The following is a 24,503-nucleotide window of genomic DNA, read 5'->3' on the forward strand; positions in this document are numbered from 1 at the left end:
TCTTTTTATTCAGCAACTTGTAACATTTGAGGAAAGGCATGCAGATGTCACTGGACTGGGAGTACATTTTGCTTTTGTGGTGTTTGGGAAAAGTAAGTTTGACAAACAAAAAAACTACATGCTTTTTGAGGACTTACTACTGTGCTCATCTTGCATAAACCCCAATAAAAATATATTTTTACCATTCCTAGAAATAGTCTTTGTTCAGTCCTCACAAATAATCGTAATCAACAGAGGAGGTAAATAAATAAATAAAATTGAACAGGGCAGTCTGTTAGACTTGGAAATCTTTTTTGACTTGATGGTAAATGGATAAGGCTCATAAGCTTAATTCCATTATTATCATTATCTTGAATCAAGCATATATTGCAATTGTTGTGTACAGGCTCAAAGATAATATGATGCTGGTGACTGAGTTATGGGAATCCCAAGAAGTTATAATACTAGCTAGAATACATTTGTTTTTTTGACAACAAATTGGGATTAGGTATTCTTGCTGCTTGAATGGAAGTTTGATGTTTTGTTTATGCGTATATACAGATGTTTAACAGCGCCTGGAGATGTTCTTTATAGCTATATGACATACAACAACATGTAAACTTAACATGCAATCAATATGCATCTTGAAAGAAGGCTAAAGAGTCAATTAAAAAGCTCTAAAATTTAATACAAATACACACCAGGTTATAGGCAATATCTGGTAATCTTATCTGTAGCCCTTCTGGGGGCACCGCTCCCTTTTTTGGATGGAAGAGGATTTGTACAGCTGCACTTACAGTCTTTTCATATCTGTTTTTTCTTTTTTCAGAGTGTATGCTTCCATTATTTGTTGTGGTAGAGACTGCCTTATTTATTTATTTATTTAGAACTTGCGTGTTAGTTTAGTGTTCCATAGCTTATTAAAGTAGTAACTGTGTCTTAAAATTTTGATACTTCTTGTTCTCAGCCCAAAGAAATTACTCTATTCTTGGATAGTTAAGGCTTGAGGGTGGGCAAAATACTTGATTAAAACATCCCCATTCATTCTTGAAGATTAAGATAAACATGAACTATCTATGAACTGCTCTATTAAAAAGCGACTTAAATAAGAAGGCCAGTTCTTCTCTGTTGTGCTGGGCTTTTTGGAACTTTTGTCAAATACAGCATCATTTGCATATGGTCCTTAGTTTTTCTGGTTTACTTTTTGAATGGATCCTAGCCATCATTGGTGTTACAATGTTATGTTTGGTGATACAGAATTGTTCTATATAGGGAAAACAGCATTGGCTTGTTTGGTATAGCTGTAGTTTTTGCTCTGGAGCAGTCATGAGACTAATATAAATGTTTGGAGAGTATCCAGAGAAGACTCATGAAAATGATTAAAGGTTTGGAAAATATGCCTTCTAGTGAAAGATATAAACTGGTTTTTTTTTAAAAAAAAAAAAAAAAAAGTGTCAGGGGGAGTGACCTGACAGCTGTTTGTAACTACCCAAATGGATTTTTGATAATAGACGGGTCTTCAGTTTAGCAGAGAAAGGTATAACTGACTAACTCTTGAAGTTTAATTCTAAATCCAGAGGCATTAGGAAGAAAATTTATACTGTGGGTGTAACTAATACATCAAGCTGTTAAGTGTTCTGCTGGATTCTCTACCTGTTTAAAAAAGGTAAATTAAGATGGCAAAATCTGATAAAGAAGATAGCTTAGCTAATATGAATGGGTTAAGGGAGGCTTCTTGGTCTGTTTTGCAGGTTGTACTAGACTGCAGTGGCCCTGATGCAGATATCTCTGACCCTGTTGGACTTCTCAGAAATGTGTATAGTACCAGAAGACTCTCTCTGCAGACGTTGCCAAGTACAATGTAGGCTGAGAATAAAAGCAAGCAAGAAAGAAGAATAAACTGGACATTCCTTATGGCCCAATTGTTTTGCTTTCCTGCATTAGTCTGCCTGCATAACCCCTCCTCAAGGACATACAAGCTTTTCTCAGATTCAAGCAGGAGTGTGACTATAGGCATGTTATTTTAGTTTGTGCAATAGCTACAAACTCACAGGCCTAGCTATGAGTTAGATAGAGCTCCTATGCTCTATTGTGCAATTTCTCATTTAAAAAAAATTGAGGACTAAAGTGGAAGGTGCAATGGGTAATTAATATTGAAGCAAACAAATTCATTCTAGCACCAGAGAACTGTATGTGCCCTGCAAATGAATGATTCCTTTAAATTGCTCTATTAAAGTTGTAATAAATACGTAGAAAAATTTAACTTCTGTTGGTGTTAAATCCTGGGATATATGGCCTGCCTATTTGACTGTGTGATAGTACTTCTCATCACAATCTTGAGACTCAAGTTGTGCATCCCATTTAGGTTATACACCACTGTAAAGGATAAGTTTATAGCTTCTGTTGTTGTTGCTCTTGTTCCAGTCTAAGGTTTTAGTTATTCAAAGGCTGGTTGTTCCCCCCTACAAAATCATTTGAAATCTCTACAAACTGGTAACAAGAAATAGTTTTTTAAGTGATTCTGATACATCAGTCTGTGATTTACAAGCCTAGGGTATAATCATGTAGATGCTTGAGTTTCATACTTTCAACAGAGCCAGTCTAGAGGGGTTGTATAGCCATGGTGAAGGTTATATTAATTTGTAAGTATTTGCAGGACTGAGCCAGTATTTCTAGCACAAATGCAGAAGGAGAAGTATGTTTGTATAGAGTCTTAAAATCTTAACTAGCAAATGGGGAGGGAAACACTAAAGTATTTTATAAAAATTTTCAGATAAACTTCCTTCAAAGTATTTTAAAATCACATGAAGTTACGTTTCTGGCATGATTTATTATATGGTACATGTTTCATTTTGTAGTTTACTTCAATTACAGTGCTACGGGAGCTAACAAGATATGTGAAATGTTAGAATAATAAAACAGTGTAATTAGAAAATTCTGATTTGCCTTGTTTATATGGTTGAATTGCAGTTACATTCTTGTTTAAAGAAATCTCTATTTCTTAAACTTGGTTGAGCTTAGGGGGACTTCTTGTCAAAATAAACAACAGATCTACAGAGAACTCTCATTGTTAAGAACCCCTTTTAAACAGTTACCATCACTTCTGCAATGTCTTTAGAAATGTAATTGGACAGATGGATGTGCTGGATTGGCACTGTAAGTGTCTTTGCGCTGAGAATAGTATCAATAGCTATTAATAACCTTGAAAGGCTCTCCAGATAAATTAGTGAGCAGCAACCTTATAGCTGAGGAATACATATGCCATTAAGCTAAAAACAGAAGCTTGTTAAGTATTGATTTAAAATGAAATATTGCTGCAGGAAACTTCAAAAATTGTTATGCATTTTAGTTATATAATATGCTCTAAAACTAATATTAAAAGGAGAGGGTCACTTCTGATGAATGCATGAGTAACAGTGCTGTATGTTTGTTTAAAGTTTGTACTTACTGAGGAAATTTTAAAACAGTAAAATAAAAATCCTGTTCTCTCGAAGACATAGGAAATGTAATCACCCAAAATCCTTAGCCTAGTGGCAAGGAAATACTGAGCTACCTTTAAAAGAAACATTTGGACATAAATACACTTACAGTGTGGTTCACGGGAGGTTTTTAGGATTTTATCTCTAGATTACCATAAATGCAGATTTATTGAAGTTTGTCCTCTTTCTTCCATATTTCAGTGTAGATGTTATGGGTTAATTATGTCCTCTTTGGCCATTAGCAGGTAGGCTGTTCTTATTTAGTCCTTTTTAGTGGTCCTGCTCTTGCCCTTACACTGACAGGACAAATGAGAGCTTTATGTGTGTATTTCCTGTTAAGTGCACCACATAATAAGGAATTAAATTCCACAAGGATCAGTGCTTCAGAGCAATTTCAGATAAATGTGTTCCTCTATTTCTTATCTTGACTTTACAATGTGAGATTTAAATTTTGTATATACAAAATCATAGGCAAACCTCATGTAAGGAAAGAATATTAAATCTTGATAAACAGAACAATAGTTTCCTAGCAGATTGTGTTAACAGATGCCTTATTTTATTCTGGATTTGTGTTTACAATTAAGTGCAACTGAAATTTTTTTTTCTAAAACTTCTACTTTCCTGTAGTATAGGCTCTTCCACCATAGCAGTCTTTTTATTTGTGATCAAATTAGAATCTGGGTCTTAGGATTTGAAAGACAGACACATTAATCCCCTGAAAGATTCAGTCACTCTCTGTCAGTTCCAATCAGGTAAAGGCACTGGTCATTTTGCTCCAAAGCAATTGGGAGGATTTTTTAAATTCAAGGAGTTTGCCTTTTTACCTCATGCTTATTTTGTTTTCAGATAATAATATACCTATTGCATATGAATATTGCAGAATTTAATACGTCCATACGTCCCTTAAGCTGTCAGTCTTCTCCAATTTGCAGAAATCATTTGTGGTCATCAGCACTGGCTAATAAGCAGGACAGAAAATCATGCAACTTATATTAAGACAAGGTGGGTTTTTTGGAATAGCCTGGATTTTGTCTCTTAAGCAGATGACTTAATTGAGTGAATTTATCTTGTTTTGAAAGGGTTTATTTGAAAAGAAACTTGGAACAAGGGTCTATGTGTAGCTGTTTGTGATTTTCTGTGTAGAACTTGGACAAGCAGTCTTGCCTGGTAAACTAAAATGAAGTTGTTTTTGCATGCCTTGTGCATAACAGTAGTAGTGCACTGAGCTGGCTTGAAACAGCCAGTTACTTTGTATTGTTCAAGCATGATCTTATTATGAACAAACTTTTAAATCTAGAAATTGCTGGGAAGAATATAAAGTATTTTCTAGTACCACAGTATCAGTAAAAAATAACCACGTACAGTCTCCTAAATGCCCTTAAAATAAGTGTGTAGTGTGGTTTGCAATTAATGTAATAGGAGTTACCAGCAATTTGTTTTTGGCCGTTGATATACTTCTGAATCTGCATTGTCTACTGTGGGATTGAGCATTCCCTCTTACATGGACATTTCACGTTCAAAGTGTAGTTAATAGTCCAAGGGGACGTTAGACCAATGAAATCCCGATCCTTGGTTTTCCCTAGTTCAGTTCTTCAATTTTGTAGTACCTGTTGAAAGTAGGCAAAAGAATTGTTTGCAATTTTGATGAAGCATGAGGAGAAGCCCATGTGCAACTGGGGCTTTCATAAAAGATTGCATTGTCCACCCTTTCCTTCCTTCACCTCCTTTCACACCGCAGGTGAATCCTCATTTTTTTCCCCTCTAGAGATCAGGAAGATATCTCTCTATCTCTCTTGCCTCAAAAAAAGGAATCTGGTTATTTTGAGCAGTAAACAATAATGTTTAGCTTCTGGATAGAATTCAAATCTTTATCTTTACCTTTTCAGTGTTGTTGTTTTAGCATTCAAGATCTCGTGAAGGACTGGGTTAGAAAATAGAAGCCAGATTCTCTGATATGTCCTTGCCTTTTTGTATTGCTCAGACAGTGCAGAGAGGCTGGGAGAGCAATTCTTGCCTTCCACGCTGTTACATCTTTGCATGCTGCAATGCAAAGTGAGATGTAGATTTGATTAAAGCGTGTCACACACTGCTATTCCCAGAACTCTTTCTAAATTGACACTTTTCTTTTTGTTTGGCAGAGATGGATCTTTGGCCGTTACCTCATACCTTGTAGAAGACAAGGGTCTGCTTTGATTCTATTTTTTTAATCATGTAGTCTGTTATATTTAAATTTAGATTGATAGAGAAATTGCTAAAAGCAAGCAGGAATTAAAGTGTAAGGGGGACAGCAATGTGATAATTGCAGAGTAGCCATGTGACTTCAGTTTCAGTAGGTAGCATCCAATGAGGTGTAGAAAGTGGGTCTGTTCTGCCATGTTCTAAAACATAGTTCTAAGTAGACGTAAGTAACATAAAGCAATTTTTGTTATATTTTCTATAGAGTGCATCATGTTGTAGTAAAACTATTTGTCCAGGAACTTGCTGAAAAGATGTATTTTCTCATTTTATTTGGTTCTTTTTCATTGACTGTGTTTCTGCAGCCAGTCTGTTCTTCTCAGAACTTTTTTCCACTCCTCCCTATAGTTCTTGCCCTTCTCTTCTGTTGATGGCTGCAGTCACGAGGTTGACTTCCATCACTCTGGCAGCATCAGTCTTAGGGAGGCTTCCACACATGAGAATGTCTTTGCCCCCTCTCTTTCTCTCTCCTTTTTTTTTTTTTTTTTTTTTTTGTTTTCTTTTTCTTTTCTTTTGTCATTGACAGTCATAATGAAAGCAACTAGACTGCTTCCTAGGGACTGCTAGGTTTTTCCTCCTCCTCCCCCGTGGAAAACCACTGCTTTTGCAGGCCTCCAAGCACCTTACTTGCAATGTGGTGATCAAACATTGTAAAATCAACTGAAAGCAGGGAAATAGAGCCAGTGCCATGGAAACTGTGTCTCTGCAGATCACAGTATATGAGAATTATTGAAAATACAGTCCTGTGAAATCTGCTCCTAAATAAGGTCCTAATTTCTGATATTAAGGACAACCAAGAAAGCAAGAAAGAAATGACAAAGAGAAAGAGTAATGACTGCATCATTCTGTACTTACCACACTGTATCAAAGTTGCTCATTTTATAAATAAGAAGGGTTTTCTAACCCTTCTATGTAGCTGAGCTTGAGATCAGGAACTTACGGTATAGTTTTCTTCTCTATCTTTGGGTCACTGTGAAGAAGAATTCTCCAAAAGAAGTTTTGCCTTTAAGTAAACGTCAGTTTAACTGCATTGGTGTTTGTGGATGTGCCCACAAATAGCTGAAGGCAGGTATTTTGGGTGTCTGAACTCCCCAAGGGGCATTGTGGTGTTATTTCTATCTAAACTCCAGTTGGCCGAAGCATCCAGAAAATAATCCAGTTGAGTATTTTAGAGATATGCAAGGTAGTTATGGATTTATTACATTTTATCTATTAATGTAACTAGAGATTAGCCTTCATGCACAAGGGAAAAAAACTGCTGAGTAAGAGGCATCACTTAATATTGTCTTTTTACTCCATAGCAAATCCTAGTTGTCATTAGATTCTCTGGCTAAGAGTGCTTTTTTTATTTTTGATACATATCCTGTACTTAATGTAGTAAATTCTGGACCCTGGAGTATATGTAAGTCTAGATTCCTTGAGTGACTAAATGAGACTGTAAATAAAACCTTGGTCTTCTATGTGACAACATAGAGTATTCTAACTAAAGCCATCCCTTTAAACTATTATATTTAATCATTTTCCAGAAAGCTTGTCACTATTCTGTCTGAAGCATATGAGACTGACGTGCATCAAATAGCAAAGGCATTTTTCTGTCATGTAAACTACTTATTAACAGAAAATTAGTTGGAGACTGTGTCATACTTAACTTTAATCAAAACTATTAGTTTTACCGGTATTTTGCCAGATTTGTGCATCTTCCATTTGCCGTATTATCAAGCATTTGGTTATGCTATTGCTGTGGTCACTGATCCTCATAAAGAGAAGTGTGAGGGAGGGGAACGGGTGGGTTGGGTTGGACTGAGCTTGAGCTTGCTTGATTTTTTTATTTTTATTTTTTATTTTTTAGTTGTTTTGGCATGTAGAACTGAGCAACGTAAGTTGTTTGACATTGTGAATCTCTGTGTGAGGAAATTTTTTTTGACTATTTATTTTCTTTAACCTTCCTAGAAAGAATGAGCATATTATGTCTGTACTATCTAGCCCAGCTGTCCCAGGAGAAAAAAGTACTTGACAAACGCAATGCCTAAAGTAATGATGAAATAATTTTATTCCAACCTTGTTGATTTTTGTTTGTTTGTTTGCCTTTTATCTGCTTGCCCCTCCAGACAAACGTGTTGATGATTGGCCCTTGATGCAATCTCCATTTCCAACATTGACTATAAGCACTATTTATCTCCTCACTGTCTGGCTGGGTCCCAAATGGATGAAGACAAGAGAGCCCTTCCAGTTACGTTTCCTGTTGGTTGTTTACAACTTTGGAATGGTTCTACTCAATTTCTTCATTTTCAAAGAGGTATGTATGCCTCCTCTTAAGAGGGAATTCCTGTTTAAGTCTGAGTGTGTCTAGAGATTTAAAAATGAAAATTATTTCATATATATTAATGATGCATCTATTGAAGATAAATGTATGCTCTAGATTTTTAAAGCTGAGTTTGCCTTTGATATGGGTGTTTTTATAACTAGGTATCATTTGTTTGTGAATAAACTTACTAAATGAGTGTGAATAGAGAATTTGTGTATACTGACCAGTTCAGGTTTTTTGATTTATGTTAGTGTAAACATTAGAGATTAACTAAAATCATTAGGGGTTTAACACTTAACAGATTTTTTTTTTCTTTTTAATTATCCCAAGAGGTATCAGAATGTATCTTATTGAAGGCAACAAACAGCTTAACTTCTAATATGTTTATCATTTTTAGCAATTAAAACATCCATTGTCTGCTTTGAGGAGAAGTATCCTGTCTGCAAGCTTGCTTTTTAGTGTAGGAATGAAAATGAATAAATTATGTCTTTATAGATGCAGAAAAGGATACAATGTTCAAATATTTAGTTCTGAGTGCATTACTTCTAATAACAGTGTTCTTAAGTGTTGCTGTGTTTTGCCTTATGTTTTCTGTGCAGAGGAAACAGCTCTCTAGCAGCAGCTGAGTAGGAGTACTACTTCCTGCACAGATAAACTGAATTGCACCAGGCTTGCACTGATAGTGTTCAAACCTTACTTATATGACAACACATGCATTTGCACAGCATTTCCAGACCACTAGAGTCACATACAAATTAGTGTGATTTGAGCACTCTGAACACCTCAGGTGCAAATGTGTTTGCTATTGATAGGCTGAAATCTAATTATTTGAGTTATAGGCAAAGCTTTTAATTTCCTGTTATTGCAAATGGTAGATTATGACTCAATGGATTTTAAACAGGACTATAACGCTTATAAAGAGAACAATTTCAGTTGTTCTCTTTAGCCAGACAACTTTTACTTCAGTCTACGAGAGGTTTACGGTACTGATGTGCCACTTATGTAATTCACGAGCAATATAATTGGTATGAGTAAAATAACATATAGTTTTCTAAATTACTATCAAGTTCCTAAGTATTGTTAATAACAGAATTTGAATGTGAAACATCTTTAATGAGATCAATAGATCTTGTTCTAAATTTAAACAGTATTTGAATATTCTTCCAAATGTCTAACCATATTTCGTCATCTTTGATAACTCATATTAAAACGTTAAGTTGATCAAGCACTGCTATTTTATCTAGTCCAAGATTATCATGTATTGAATTCAAGTTCAGATTCAAATTAGGAGCAAATTTTTCCTAGAACTTGCCAAAGTCCCAAATGAGTAGTCTGTATTTTGCCACAAAATCCTATGTTTCTTATTTTAGTTCGTAGAAGTAGCTGAAGTCTGCTGAAAACAATTCATTGCCTTTCTCTTCTGAATGAACCTTGGTCAAACTACCCAGCAGACCTCAGTAGAAATCAGTTAGTTTCTGTAACAATGCAGATGAAACTAATCTCTCCTGTTCTCTGATACTGTCGACATGCTGATGCCCTTGTGTGATCAAACTGGAGAGCAGTGGTTTTACAGCAGTTCGTGAGAAGTAGCCAGATGACTTGAAATTCTTAGGATATTCTCTGTGGACAGTTACTTCTTTTATTTCTCCCCTTAACAGGCATGTACAACAGTAACGAAGCACTGGGCTTTACAAGTTCTTATATATTGGTTGTATCTGGATAATACTTGACTCTGCATCTGTACTCTTAGTGCTGTGTGCAAGATTAGACACAAAAGCAAACACAAGTTGAGCCTAAATGAGAAGGAAGTGAAGTTTGGGGTAAGAGTAGTCAGTGGCTGCCTGTTTTTATCCTGAAATTCCTCTTGTATACCCCTTCTTTCACCTTTACAGTTCACTGTTCACAGGTTATGCCTCCTCCGCTGTTATATTTTGATCATCAACAGGGTGGGATTGTGTGAATTTAAACAGTTTTGGATCATAACATTTATGAGTGTCAGTATGAAAAGAATTACCTGAACCTTGTACAGCCCTGAACTCTAAACAAATGTTCTTCTTTTCAATGGCAACTCACTAAAATTTCAAGTTCATCTTCTCCAGTGCAGGTCATTGCGACATGCTTTATTTGGAGTAGCCCTCCAAAAGCATTTGATGTGCTTTGAGCCACTTCTGTTGGCACAAAAATGTGCCACTTCTCTTCATCCAAACTCTGTTAATGTGTTTTATGGGTGTTCCCCATTGGCTGTTAGGACCTTTTTTTCTGCATTTTGATTGGTATATTGTTTTAAGAGTGGTATATCTAAATTATCTAATCCTTACCTGTTGGAGAGAGTTCTCTCTTTGCTCTAATTAGTTGTTGGAATTGCTCTTCTGTCATTATTAGTGAAAACATCTAGGTGGTTTCTGTTTCTGAAGCAAGAGCCCTCTAAAGGAAGATTTGTATTTGAATAGCTTTAGGTCATACTGAATTCTTGCTAATTTACACAGGCTTCTAATTATCTGGGCAGAAATATGCAGGAAAAATAAGCATTTTCTTTTTACTGTAGAAGGAAAAAATAGGCACTGTGCAACAATACATTGTTGGAACTAAATATTGGCTTTGTTCAGTAGTATTCTCAGGACTCATAAGGATATTTAAAATTATTTTGGATCAGGTAAGTTTGGTAAGGCAAGATGTTTGTTGATAATTAAAAAAAAAATAACATGCTTTATGTAATATCCTTTTCCCCTCACATATGACTTTAATATTTTCAGCTGTTTTTGTCATCAAGAGCTCGAGGATACAGCTATGTCTGCCAGACAGTGGATTATTCAGATAATGTTTATGAAGTTAGGGTGAGTATTTCTCTTTTTCTTGATTCTATGATTCTCTTTTGTATGTATGGGTGTGTGTAATATATAACATTATATTGTGCTTTAAGTCTTGTCTGAAAATCGTTCTTCTGTCAGCCTTGACTGTATCCCGTTATATTCTGACAGACTACTTCAGGTTTGAATACATTGGACATAGCAGTTTAATTATAATGCATCATATATTTGCATTAACTTTCATCTAACTGGTACAAGAAAGATTAATTCTGAAGATACCATCCTTGGCTTCACTGATGGTTGTACAGTCCATGATAAACTTTGTATGTATACTTTGATTACTAGACTATGCTGAAGTTTGATACAATGTAACCACAATAAAGGGATAATGTTCTAGCTAGATCAAAACTAGTGAGATATACCATCTTATACTGTGATTGCACTTCAGTCATACTGGCGAGGCAGCTTTTAGTCTCCTTCACTCATGTTTGTCTTTATGAGCTCTTGCTGGTTTCTGGCAAAGGTACTATCAGTACATTTCATTGCAGAAGCTTACATTTCAAATGTGTGGTTTTTTGGAAAGCATTCAAATTAAAATCAAAGTGCAATGGTTGGTAATTTCCGTAATAGTGTTGATTGGCTCATGTACTAAGCCTTATCTTCCAGCAGAGCTGACGCTTGAGAATCTTACAGCTGTTCTTGGAAGTTTTGTCCTCTACAGATTAGAACATGTTCCTGAAAATGTAATGAGAATGTGTTATACTCTAAATATGTTTAATACTTGTAATGCATTTTGAAAAATGTCTGTCTTGTCAAGGTGGCAGTTTGTGAATAGATTACCCAAAAGCCTCTGCAAGTGACAGCAGGGTAGTGAGGATAGTTTTGATTCTTACACCATCAGTATAGTAGCTGATAAATTAAAGAAGTGATGACTCTCTGTATAGATTATTTGTTTGTTTTTGTTTGTTTGTTTGTTTGTTTTCCGCTATAGTCACCTGTTTTTTTACATTTTCTCTAGTACTGTGCTGAAGCTATGTCATTCACTGGAATACTTCTGTTATTAATTTTGTTCAAAAACAAAAACTAGCAAGGTGTAACAAATGCTTCACCGTTTTTCAATATATGAGAAAAATTATAGTATCCTCATTCAGAACTGGATGACATTGAGGACTGGCATGTCAGACAGAATGAATTTTAATCATAGTTAAATATGAAGGTGCATATCTGGGGATCTAATGACGTTTTATATTCAGACGACTAGCTCAATCTCCATATGAGCTTTACCAAGGATTTGCCTAGTACTAGGTTTTCTACTTCATGCTTTAATTTTAGGTGTACTTGTTTTTGGAAGGCAGTGCACAGGTCATACCTGCTTCTATTTTGATCACTATGACAAACAAAGGATTATTATATAAATGAAGGCAAAATGACTGTATCATATATTTATTGTGTGATATGTCCAGAAAAGACAGGTTGCTCTAGCAGTATCATCTCTTTGGATTTCCTGACTTTCTAAGCTTTTTACAAATTTAGGGATTTACATAAACTTTATTTCTAAAGTTGTAAGCTGTAAAGTGCAATCTGCAACTGACAGAATTGGGAAAGCAGTACAAATTGAGTTCTGTGAAGTTGTTGCAGTAACTGGTTAGTGTGTTATCAATCAAAACTTTGATCTTGTTAATTATCTGGTAGTTCTTCTAAATAAATTCTCAATTTAGAAAAACTAAAAAGTAACAAGTAGAAGCTGTACTTTTCACAAGTGCACTTTGTTCTCTTGTTGAACCAGAGTCTGAGGTAAGTTTCTGGCCTGTGTTACTTGACACCCACAAATCTGTGGGCCCTCATGGGATCCACCCATGAGTGTGAGGATGACTCCCATGACTGAGGGAGCTGGCAGATGTTATTGCTAGGCCACTCTCCATCATCGTTGAAAGGTCAAGGAGAACAGCAGAAGTGCCTGGGGACTGGCAATGTCAGTCCAGTCTTCAAAAAAGGCAAGAAGGAGGACCCAAGAAACTACAGGCCAGTCAGCCTCACCTCCATCCCTGGAAAGGTGATGGAACAGCTCATCCTGGATGTCATCTCTGAGCATGTGGGGGACAAGAAGGTGATCAGGAGTAGTCAGCATGGATTCACCGAGGGGAAATCCTGCTTAACCAATCTGATAGCCTCCTATGATAGAATGACTGGCTGGGTAGATGAGGGGAGAGCAGTGGACGTTGTGTACCTTGGCTTCAGCAAGGCTTTTGACACTGTCTCCCACAACATCCTCCTAGAGAAGCTCAGAAAGTGTGGGTTAGACAAGCAGACAGTGAGGTGGATTGAGAACTGGCTGAAAGGCAGAGCTCAGAGGGTTGTCATCAGCAGCACAGTCTAGCTGGAGGCCTGTAGCTAGTGGTGTCCCCCAGGGATCAATACTCAGTTCAGTTTTGTTCAACTTCTTCATCAATGACCTGGATGAACGGGCAGAATGCCTCCTCAGCAAGCTTCCTGATGATTCCAAGCTGGGAGGAGTGGCTGATCCACCAGAGGGCTGTGCTGCCATTCAGAGAGACCTGGACAGGCTGCAGAGCTGGACGGAGAGGAACCTCATGAAGTTCAACAAGGGCAAGTGCAGGGCCCTGCACTTAGGAAGGAATAACTCCATGCACCAGTACAGGGTTGGGGCTGACCTTCTGGAGAGCAGCTCTGCAGAGGAGGACTTGGGAGTGCTGGTGGATGACAGATTGACCATGAGTCAGCAATGTGCCCTTGTGGACAAGAAGGCCAATGGTCTCCTGGGGTGCATTAGGAAGAGTGTTGCCAGCAGGTCAGGGGAGGTGATCCTGCCCCTCTCTTCAGCCCTGGGGAGCCCTCATCTCAAGTGCTATGTCCAGTTCTGGGCTCCCCAGTCCAAGAGAGACATGGAGCTACTGGAGAGAGCCTGACGTAGGTCTACAAAGATGATCAGAGGGCTGCAGCACCTGCCTTATGAGGAACGGCTGCAAGAGCTGGGCCTGTTTAGCCTGGGGAAGAGAAGACTGAGAGGAGATCATCTTAATGTTTCAAATACCTTAAGAGAAGGTGTCAGGGGGATGGGGACAAATTCTTTTCAGTGGTGCCCGCCAATGGGACAAGAGGCAATGGGCAGAAACTGAAGCACAGGAAGTTCTGCCTGAACATGAGGGGGAATTTCTTCCCTATGAGAGTGACGGAGCTCTGGCACAGGTTGCCCAGGGAGGTTGTGGAGTCTCCTTCTCTAGAGCTGTTCAAGGCTTGCCTGGATGCAACCCTGTCTAACATGCCCTAGGTGACCCTGCTTGATCAGCGGGTTGGACTAGATGATCTCCAGAGGTCCCTTCCAACCTCAGCCATTCTGTGTTTCTGTGTTACAATAAATCATGCTCTGTATTAAGGCATGTTGTATTTTTGACACTGCAAGATGTTGTAAAAAACTTAAGATTCTCTTTGCTATCACTTCTCTTAATGTAAGCCTGCAAAAGCAACTGTAAATGTATCTTAATCTGGGCTCCTTCTTGCAGTTTCAAGTTTACAGCTGATAAGTCTTGCATCACACTTCTGACAGCGTTTAAGTAGATATGTTACATAGTAAATGTCTAGTCTCTACTGGCAGCAGGATTTCTCTGAAGAGGAATTCTGCTCTGCAGTAATAGAACTACATATAAATATATATTTGTAAGAAAATGATTAAATGAGTCCTGCATTATTAAGATAAAGGAAGCTAGCATTGACTCAAATAGGAAAAGCACTGAGACCAAAAAGCATTACAGAACACGATCTGGAAAGCAACAGCTTCATATATGACTTCATTTTGTGTGTTAGAAAGCTAGAACAAAAAAACAGGGGATAAATAATGAGAAATGTGATAAAAATCCCATGTGATGGTCTAAAATCTTGGTATGGCTTCTATTTCTCCCCTTTTTCTGGGAAGTGCCACTGTGATGCTGCCAAGTAGTGGGCTATCTTGACCAATGAGGTGTCAAGAAGCCATCCTTTTTCCTTCAAAGAGAAACAAAAGGTTGGCCATTCTAGGTGACAGAGAATGTTTGTCTTCTCCTCTCCAACCCACATACTACCTCAGAGAGTAGCCAATAGTGATTCTAGGAAACAGTGTGAAGTAAGGCACATAGAGGCACTTGTTCTGTGTAGTCTAGCAACACCAGCAACCTGCAGCTCATTGACCTTTTGAGTCAGAGGTGATACGTTTGTTTTGTCACTTCTTAAGAAGATGTTCTTCCACAAATTTGTCTATATGCTTTCTTGAAGTTTATCAAGCTTCTGGCATTGCTTGACCGTGAACTCTGTAGTTAGTTTGCATGCAGTACAAAAAAGCTTGTCTTCTTACTTGGTATTTTTACCCTATACTCGTTGATCTCATTGGGGTTCTCTTAGGCAACTGGAGTGAGCAGGGATGAGAATTAGGTGCCAGGGTTGCAGAGGTATCTTACTTTTCCTTCGACTTATCTCCTGTGTATAGTAGGTAACCACCTTTCTGATTACTGGCAGGATGTTAAGGAGTGTGTTTTGTAATTAGTTATGGAAAGCTACATAGAGAAGGGGAAAAAATACCCAACAAGGGCTTTTGAAGGAGCTGGAGCTGCATCTTGGAAGAATATTTTGCTCAACTCTAGTTTAGGAACTGGAATAATTAATGCAAAGGGATGAGGTGTGCTAAATTCCATACTTTGGAGTGCTCCTTTGGAAGCTCCACTATTTAGAGTAAGGAATTTTCTAATTTTCTTTTAAATTCAGGGATTTAATTTTAGCCTCTGTGAGTAGCCACTTTCCCTCTCTCCTGACTTTTATGTGCTCTTGTTTCCCAGGACAAGACTCATCCGTTCTATTAGCACATATTTTATACAAGTTTTTTGGAGAACTGAGGATTAGGAGTCTGGAACTGTGGTACATTAGTTAGTTCCTACTTTTAAATGTGTTAATTGCAATCTTAAGGCCAGGCTATGGTTGTCTTCTGTATTGTAATTTTAATCACAGAATGGATAAGGTTGGAAAGGACCTCTGGAGATCATCTAGTCCAATCCCCTGCTCAAGCAGGGTCACCTAGGGCATGTTAGACAGGGTTGCATCCAGGTGGGCCTTGAAGATCTCCAGAGAAGGAGACTCCACAACCTCCCTGGGCAACCTGTGCCAGAGCTCCATCATTCTCACAGGGAAGAAATTCCCCCTCGTGTTCAGGCGGAACTTCCTGTGCTTCAATTTCTGCCCATTGCCTCTTGTCCTGTCACACAGGACAACTGAAAAGAGTTTGTCCCCATCCCCTTGACACCCATAATCTACTTTGACATTTCCTGTTTGTGTGTATGTCTAGAGCATGAATAATTTTCTTTTATAAAACAAATACAATAATTAAGGCTGTAACTTTGATCTTTACAAATTTTCTTTAAACTTCCATGGAAAAGAAACTTAAGTTAACAAACTTCATGATCCTGTAAATAAAATTCTGTAACGAAATCAAGGAAAAGAGAGCTCTCTTTAAAAACCTGTTTTTGCTTTAAATGTCATTGTTACCTTCTTCGAAGGCTATCCCTTCAAACCTCGAAATGGATAATCAGCTCCAACTCAAAAAGGGGAAGGAGGGTGCATGGCACAGGTTTCATGTTAAAACAGACCTCTGTTAAAAAGAACTTGCAGCAGACAGAGGTCATGGAATTGGACTCCTTGTTGACCCCTTAATCTTAGACTGTAATGTAATCTTTCTATGCCATCTGGTGTCTTAACAGACTTGGTGATACATATGAAAACTCCCAGAAAAGGTATGGTCATGACTAGCAGTAGTCACTTCAGAAATGTGTATTTTAATGCATATTTTCTGTTAAATTAAATCTTACTTTCATGTTGTGTCCAAAGCAAGATTATAGATTAGATCCTAGTTTTTGATGCTTTACAGAACAATTTTAATAGTGACCATCTGCTCCTGGTACAGCTTACATACTAATTGTATTGTTCTGCTTTATTTCTGTTATCTGTCACTGATTGCATATGTAGCCATGGGCAAATGACTTAACATTTGTTTCATTTTTTTCCCTGCATCTATAAGTTAATAATCAAAATACCTACATAAGTCATTGGGAGTACTGGGAGAGAACAGTATCTGAAACTTGTTTTAAGAATGTATAGAGGTAAAACTGGTTGATGGAAAGGGAGAGAGCAAAAGAGGTGTCAGGAAAAAAATCTGCAGGAACACAAAGATCAACAGGTATAATACTGCTAAGAGATGAATGCTATTTTTTGTTCTTAAGTGATGGGATGGATTTTAACCAGAAGTTCAGCTGATTTTAATCCACAAATTGCAACTGCTTTCACTACAAGACAGGTCGAATTCAAAACAAAGAACAAGATGGGAATGACTTGTCTGGGAACGCGTAGTAAGCCTGTAACATTTTGGATGTAAAATACAAGTTTTCTGCTGTATTTTACTCTGTTGTGTAGTAAATTGGTGAGTACTGCTTATTATTCCACTGTTTCTTTAACAAAATGCACATCAGCTTCATGAGAGCTTTTATGGCAGTTTGTATCTGAGCTATGGATTCTTTACAAGCTTCTCAAAAGGTAGGATCTCCAAGGGACTTAATGTTGTAATGATGGCTTGTCCTTTTGTGGGTGGAGACCAAAGGGTTTATTGTTAGCTCTTGAGATGAACAGGTGTTTATCTTTTGTAACTTATTTAAAAACTGCAGCTTAGCAAGTATCTGTGATAGGTGCTGGACTGTTATGCTCATCCATGGGTGTGAGACAGAGCCTTGATGTAGGTGTTACTAAACACATGACTGACTATCCCAGAGGCAGAAGTGTACTAGATGTTGAGCAACATATGTATCGATAGTTCTTGCAGCTTTCCTACATGTCTGGGAACTCCAAGATCTGTAGGAGTCACTTTTCTGTAATCAAGCCTCTCTCCAAAGTTGGAGAGCTGAAATAACAGCTGTTAGTATCTGTTTATATAAAATTGACAAAATCTGGAGAGTGAGAAGGGTATTCAGTAGTGTCTATTTAAAATTCTGCAGTTTGTCAGTGGTAAGTTGTGCAGTCCCTCTGGGAAACTACAGAATCTGCAATGCAGAGCTGCAGCACTCTTCTGCTCTTGTGCTGCTTTCTTGCTTCTGCCGCATCCTCTCCTAAAATGTTCATCAACCAGGTTACGGCTGTGAGGAGAAACCATTCCTCTCTAGCTAGATTGTAAGGCTAGAGGAAGATACCATGCGGGGCGGTAACAGTGCTCTGTACTGCGTCTTCTCCTGGTTTCACTTTCTCCTACTCACCCAACGGTTTATATTTGGGAAGAGAAGCTGCTGCTTTCTTATTTTTCTTTTCTGTCTTCCCTGGGGACTGAAGGGGGTGGAGGAGTTATTTTATACAATGTTAAGTATGACTTGCCATCAGTTGAGTCCTGAAAGACCAGATCAACTTTTCACTTGCTCAAGCAGGTGTGTTGTGACATGGCCTGCTGTCCTCGTTGGTGGTGCCTTTTTCAGCATTTTTTCATTTTGCATCTGAGTCACCATCTGGGATATGTTCTGGTCCCACCCTTGCATAACTAGCTGGATGACTTATAATGCCAGGAACTAGACTCATTGCTATGCTTTGGGATACAGAAGGGAGTGCCCCACCACTATACCCCCATATCACAACATTAGCAAATTACTGCATGGAGGTTCTGAGCTTTGCTTGGTATAGCAATATGCTGGTTTCAGTGGGAATTCAGGCTTCATGTTGCACCTTGGGCAAATTCCACTGTAATTGTTGGATGAAAGAGTCAAGAGGAAAAAAAAATGCTTGCTGTGTGGCACTACATTGTTGGATTGTTGGGTTATAGCTCTGTACCTTCTGCTGTACGAGGCTCCCATAATCTCATTTCTTCTGTTCCCAGAATGGAAGATAGCCTCCAGGGGAATGCTAGTTTTCAGAAAGGTTTACTGAGTTGACCAGAAGAAGTTGAGGGGAGTATTACTGTATGGGGTGTGAAATCTGTATTGCACCTAGCTGGTAGAATGAGTTGGTACCTTCCCACCCATGCCCTTGCAATATTTAAAGAATTTTATGCAAAGTTGCAGTCTTTGCAGTTTTGCTTTATTATATGTTTCTGCCTCATTGTTCTGACAACATCAGTGTTGCCTCATTAGTACAAAAATGCCTGCAGTAATCTTCTCTCACCAAGCTTAGGATAAAGGAGAATGCAGACTCCTTATGTTTAAATGGTAAATTGTTTAGAGACAGCAAGGATTTTAATTATGTTCTTTTTTACAGTAGTGTTATTGAGCAGTGGATTCAGAATACTACAATGCTGTCCAGAATAGATAACTGGAGTACTGATGATATTATTCTAATACTGCCAGGTGCTTAATGATTCCCCTTCAACATCTGATGCCATTAACCAGGATTTGGGGAAGGAAGAGATGTTCTTCTCTTGCAGCAGATAGATGGAGTTAATATTATTCCATTCCACTTGGAATCATTAAAGCTTTTCTTTTTTTTCTTTCTTTCTCTCTCTCTCTCTTTTTTTTTTTTCTTATTACAGATAGCTGCTGCTTTATGGTGGTATTATGTCTCTAAAGGAATTGAATACTTGGATACAGTATTTTTCATCCTGAGGAAGAAATTTAACCAAATCAGTTTTCTTCATGTCTATCACCATTTCACCATGTTCACCCTGTGGTGGATTGGTATTAAGTGGGTTGCAGGTGGGCAAGGTGAGTTTCCACTCCCCAGCACAAGCACCCTTCTGGGTGGACATGATGGAAAATTCTTATTTGGGATGAATAGAAAATAACTTTCATAGAATTAACACTGTATGATGTACAAGAGGTTTAAATAGCACTGAAACTGTGTGGTAGCTTTAATATGCACAAATCTCCTCTGTGGGAAATGTGGGGGAAGAAAATGTAACAGGGCCATAGTCTAATGAATTGCAAAACTTTTGGTTTTTTTCCCCTCTGCCTTCTGGGCGTCAAATGCAAGCTTAAAGTTCTGTCTTCAGAATTATCTTGTTCTGTATCACATCTGCTTTACATGCTGAAGGTCCTGGGTTCAAGCCCCAGTGGAACGAGCACCAGGAAATCTTTGGGAGGCTGGGCTAGATAATCTCCAGAGATCCCTTCCAACCTTACTGATTCTGTGTACAAAACAAAGATGAATGTGTCTTGCCTAACTTTTGCACATACAGAGAACTGCAAAATCTAATTATGGGCCACAATCTGTGTGCAAATATAATGAAGTTAATGGAGACAATATTTGGCATTATTTGGGGTTTGCTTTCTTTTTTATAAAGATGCATGTATAAAATTCTGAAACCTTCCCATGAAGGTGAGCCATTAAGTCGGTCAGTTAACTTTTAAAAGCTATTCATAATGACAAGTCTGTTATTCGTGATCACCTTTAACTTTTTTTTTCTTGCTTCTAAAACCCATATCAAAGAATCTTTTTCCATTGTTTTTGCCACATCCTCCCTTTCCTGCATTGTACCTTTTGTTTTTTGCCTTTTCTCTCTCAAATTATAAGCTCTACAGAGCTAAAGGTTCAGAGAAAATATTTTGTTCTGTTTGTAATGTGCTTTGTAAGCTTAAGACACTGTAAGTTGCCTACAGTAAACTCCAAACTAAAGTTTCTTTTGTCAAACCACCCCTGTACTTACAGTATGTGGGTTTTATGCTCTCATTTACTCTACATGTCTTGTACTGAGTGGTTGTTTTTGTTCAGAAGGAGAAATATGTAAAACTAATATCTGTAACTATGGCTGAATTTCTCCAAAATGGTCTGCAGGATGTGAGTACTCAACCAGATGTGTCATGATCTTCACTGGTTACTGTAGCTGCTTGCTAGTCTTACCTGAATATTCCTTGGACACTTGAAAATACCCTCACTCTTACTGCCTTTTATAATTCTTTCAATGCTATAAATATCTGCAGTATTCAATACAACAGTTGGAACTATTTCCAAACTTATTTCAGTTTTACGGTGTTCCTGCACTGCCTCTTAGTTTCTATCCCCTGCAAAAGGAAAAGCAACAGTTGCTTTTCTGCATTTATGGAGAGCTGCAGCGTAAATGCAGACAGATCTATCTTCAGTTCTGTAGTTGATAGCACATTGCTTACATAGAAAGATTAATTATAAATTAACTGACAGGATTTAGATATAGTTTACCACATGGAAATCTGAATTGTCTGATATTAGCAGCTACTGTTTGTACTGCCCCAGTGTTTTAGCTTACAGCCCTTTCAAAACTTTTTGGAAGTGTAAGAAAACCTTAAAAAGATAATTCACTTCTGTTAAATGGCTGTGTATTTTGACAGCTAAGAGGTTTTAATGCAAATGAGAATGATCATCTTTGTTTCCAGCATGGATTGTTCTGGAAAATGTTACACTATTCCTTTATTTGTTTAAGAATGCTGGAGTTTGGGTTATAAATAAGAAAAATAAAGATGAGCTTTTAAGAGACAAACCCGCTTTGCAGTGTTCTTAAACATCTTACAGCTGCAAATGAGGTTTTGCTTTGTATTATTTCTAAGTGTCTTTAATCAGACTTCCACTTCACTGGGAAGTGAATTGTATGAACTTTACTTATACATAGCTTAATAAACTATAGAACCTGATAGATACTTTTCTATACCTTGCATTGTGAAACATTACTTTTAATAATCCCTTAACAAACCAATTGCACTTATACTACAATAACTAATATGAAATGCTTATGATAAATGTCTATTCAACAAAAATTTATAAGAATAACTTTTTACATAAGTAGTTTCATGAAAGACACGACATGCTACTTGCATGAACAGATAAATTTGTGTCAATACATGTCAGCAGTTAGGTCTGATACAGTGGAATATTTCAGAGAGGGAAGTGCAGTATTCCCTGTGCTTCATGATTTTACTATTATATAAATAATATAGGATTTTTTCTTTTTTCTTTTTTTCAAAGTTACATTAAAATCTTCTTTTCTGGACAGCTTTTTTTGGAGCTCAGATGAACGCATTTATTCATGTCATTATGTACATGTATTATGGATTAGCTGCCTGTGGCCCTAAATTTCAGAAGTATCTATGGTGGAAACGATACTTGACGATATTACAATTGGTAAGTAAAGCTTTTCTCCCGTTATCTTGGAAGTTACTGCCTCTGAGTAGGTTTGTATCTGCTGAACTCTGAAATGGACTCTTTCCAGAAATACTTAGCTATCTGATATTTATTTACAGCTCAAGTCAGAAATGATTATGTTCCTTGGTGCAATTGAGTAATCAAAATAATTGCTTAAGTATATAACCATTGTGGTATGAGTATGTGGAAAAAGTTACTCTAAAAAAACTTGTTACTACTTATAAGTATTTTAAAGTCTTAAGATGTTTACTTTCACAAAGAAATTGCTGTTATTTAGAGGCACAATATAAACAATGATTATACTGGAAAAGTGGTAAAGACCACCCCACAACTCAGCGTCAAGCTGGCAGTGAGTTCCCCCCACATTCTCGCACATGCAAGCAGTCAGTTAGCATAAGGAGTAATACTACATGTGGTTATCCTATTCTAAACTCCTTAAATTTCTATCTTAGTTTAAAGGACAAGCCTGAGATCTGGTTTATTATACAGCAACAACCTGATGAAGGAAAATCTAGTTACAATGAATAGGTATATGTCCATTTCTATTGTTTTGCTTTCGTTGATTTTTTTTTTTTTCTTCCTGATACTCGAAATCTACTTTATGATTAGTAAAAGAGCCTGGAGAAGGAAGCATTTATTTTATTTCTCAAAAAAGGTGCAGCACAGATAAGAGTTGTACAGGTCTTCTAATACTGATATGCTGGTTGTTTCAAACGTGAATTGCAAAGACCTATTCAAAAGGCAGATAAGATCCAGATCTCTTAATGTCTTCTCATTTTTCTGTCTTTGAAAACTGGTACCAGGGCTGTAGTAAAGTTGATCTCCGTGATCAGTCATATGCGTGCATGCGTGATCTAGCAGCCAATAATAGTGCACACACCTCCACCCTCCCCCAAATTTTAACAATTTTCATGCCCTAGTGCATTGGTATACATTGATGTAGTCAGATGTGTAGAATATATGATCACTTTCTTGATTCTGTATTTTTTTGTCTTGCAGGCGCAGTTCCATGTGACTATTGGCCACACAGCCTTGTCTATTTATATTGATTGTCCTTTCCCTAAATGGATGCACTGGGGTGTAATTTTCTATGCGATCACCTTCATTTTCCTGTTTGGTAACTTCTACTATCGGACATACAAGCTGCCCAAGGAACCTGTAAAGAATGGCAAAATAGCAAATGGTGCTGTTGCAAATGGAGTAAACAAACCAGAAAATAATCCAGTGGTGGAAAATGGAAAAAAGCAGAAAAGGGGAAAAGCAAAAGGAGAGTAACTTGATCCAGGCCTTAACCATTGCTGGCAGTGAGGAACCTCCAGTTCAGTTTATAAAAGGAAAAAAAAAAAAAACAAAAAACAAACCGCTATCTATCTGTACCAATTAACCTTAGGTCACTGAAGAGCTAGAACACAGATATTTTCATTATTTATGAAGATTGTTTTAACAACACTTAAAGTTGGATTTCTATTGTAATTATGTAATTATCATGTATATGGTCTCTGTGTAAATTCGTAGACTGCTGGTGTTGATGAATGTAAGGAAGAATTGCAGTAATTCCATGTTTAGCAGTCTGAAAGATCATACTACCATTGATGCAACCAGTTTTGTGGACACTCACGTTTCTTGAGGGGAGGGAAGGGAAGAAAGTAGTGTTTGAATACATGTGGGTTTTTTCCAAAAAAATCATTAAATTTCAAATGATAATGTATTATCTAATCAGAATGCACAACTTTTCTTGTCCTCCTTGGGAAGTATTTTCAGACATAATTATGTTTATGTGCTGTCAGAGCAGTGTTTGACTTTTCAGACATTACTTGATTTAATTTAATGTCTATTAGAGTTTTTTTTCTTGTTGTGTGGAAATATACCTACCTCTTCATCTGCTGAAAATAATACTGAGCATTAAATAACTGATTTCTGAAATAACTGATTTCTGAAATATGGAGTCCTCTAACATAAATGTCCGTTAACACTAATTCAGAAGAAAATTTGATTTCCTTTGTCAGTAGAGGGGATTTTTTCCTGTAATTTTTGTTCAAATATTTTTTGATCAAATCATCAATACTGTTTTTTCAATACAAACTTAAATTTTTGGACTACTATTTTTAATATGCTAAGTGAAGAAAGCGTTCTAAGAAAATATGAATGTGGAACAATACATTGTCTGAAGCAAGCAATTGATGTAGATCTGTTGCATGTTGTTCATTACCTGCGTTAAAACTGTGGTGCTGGTTGATAGTGAAAACGGTAAGATAATACTATGACAGAGAGGACAATAATTTCTAATTCCATTTAGAAATGCTGCATATATGGGGTAGTCACGCTAACTACATGACAGACACCTTTTGGGGGAGGGGAGAGAGAATTCAACTATAAAGTACTAAGTACAGCAGGTATAAAATGCTGAAAATATTGCTAACTGCTTGATATACCCATCAATACTCTGTGCATTAAACAATTACAGGCAAAAATATTTCTAGTAGTCAGGCTACCACTTTAATGCGAATGCCAGAGGTGGGCTTCTGAAACTCTATTCCTGAAATGTTCTTGGGGGATTTTTGTGTTCTGTTTTTGTTTTTTAACCTA

General features: G+C 37.2%; 1 protein-coding gene across 1 annotated transcript in view; it reads left to right on the top strand.

The window, feature by feature from the left end:
* ELOVL4 (ELOVL fatty acid elongase 4) overlaps nt 1-23,808 on the top strand; it is a 33,091-nt gene extending 9,283 nt beyond the window's left edge. The window contains exons 2-6 of the mRNA XM_062571056.1: nt 7,802-7,989; nt 10,752-10,832; nt 19,339-19,510; nt 21,769-21,896; nt 22,917-23,808. Of these exons, the coding sequence (XP_062427040.1) occupies nt 7,802-7,989; nt 10,752-10,832; nt 19,339-19,510; nt 21,769-21,896; nt 22,917-23,192 (845 nt within the window). The 3' untranslated portion in view covers nt 23,193-23,808. The remainder of the gene's footprint in view (nt 1-7,801; nt 7,990-10,751; nt 10,833-19,338; nt 19,511-21,768; nt 21,897-22,916) is intronic.
* The last annotated feature ends 695 nt before the right edge of the window (nt 23,809-24,503 follow it).

Source organism: Rhea pennata, chromosome 3 (genome assembly GCF_028389875.1).
Source record: "Rhea pennata isolate bPtePen1 chromosome 3, bPtePen1.pri, whole genome shotgun sequence".
Classification (NCBI taxonomy): Eukaryota; Metazoa; Chordata; class Aves; order Rheiformes; family Rheidae; genus Rhea; species Rhea pennata.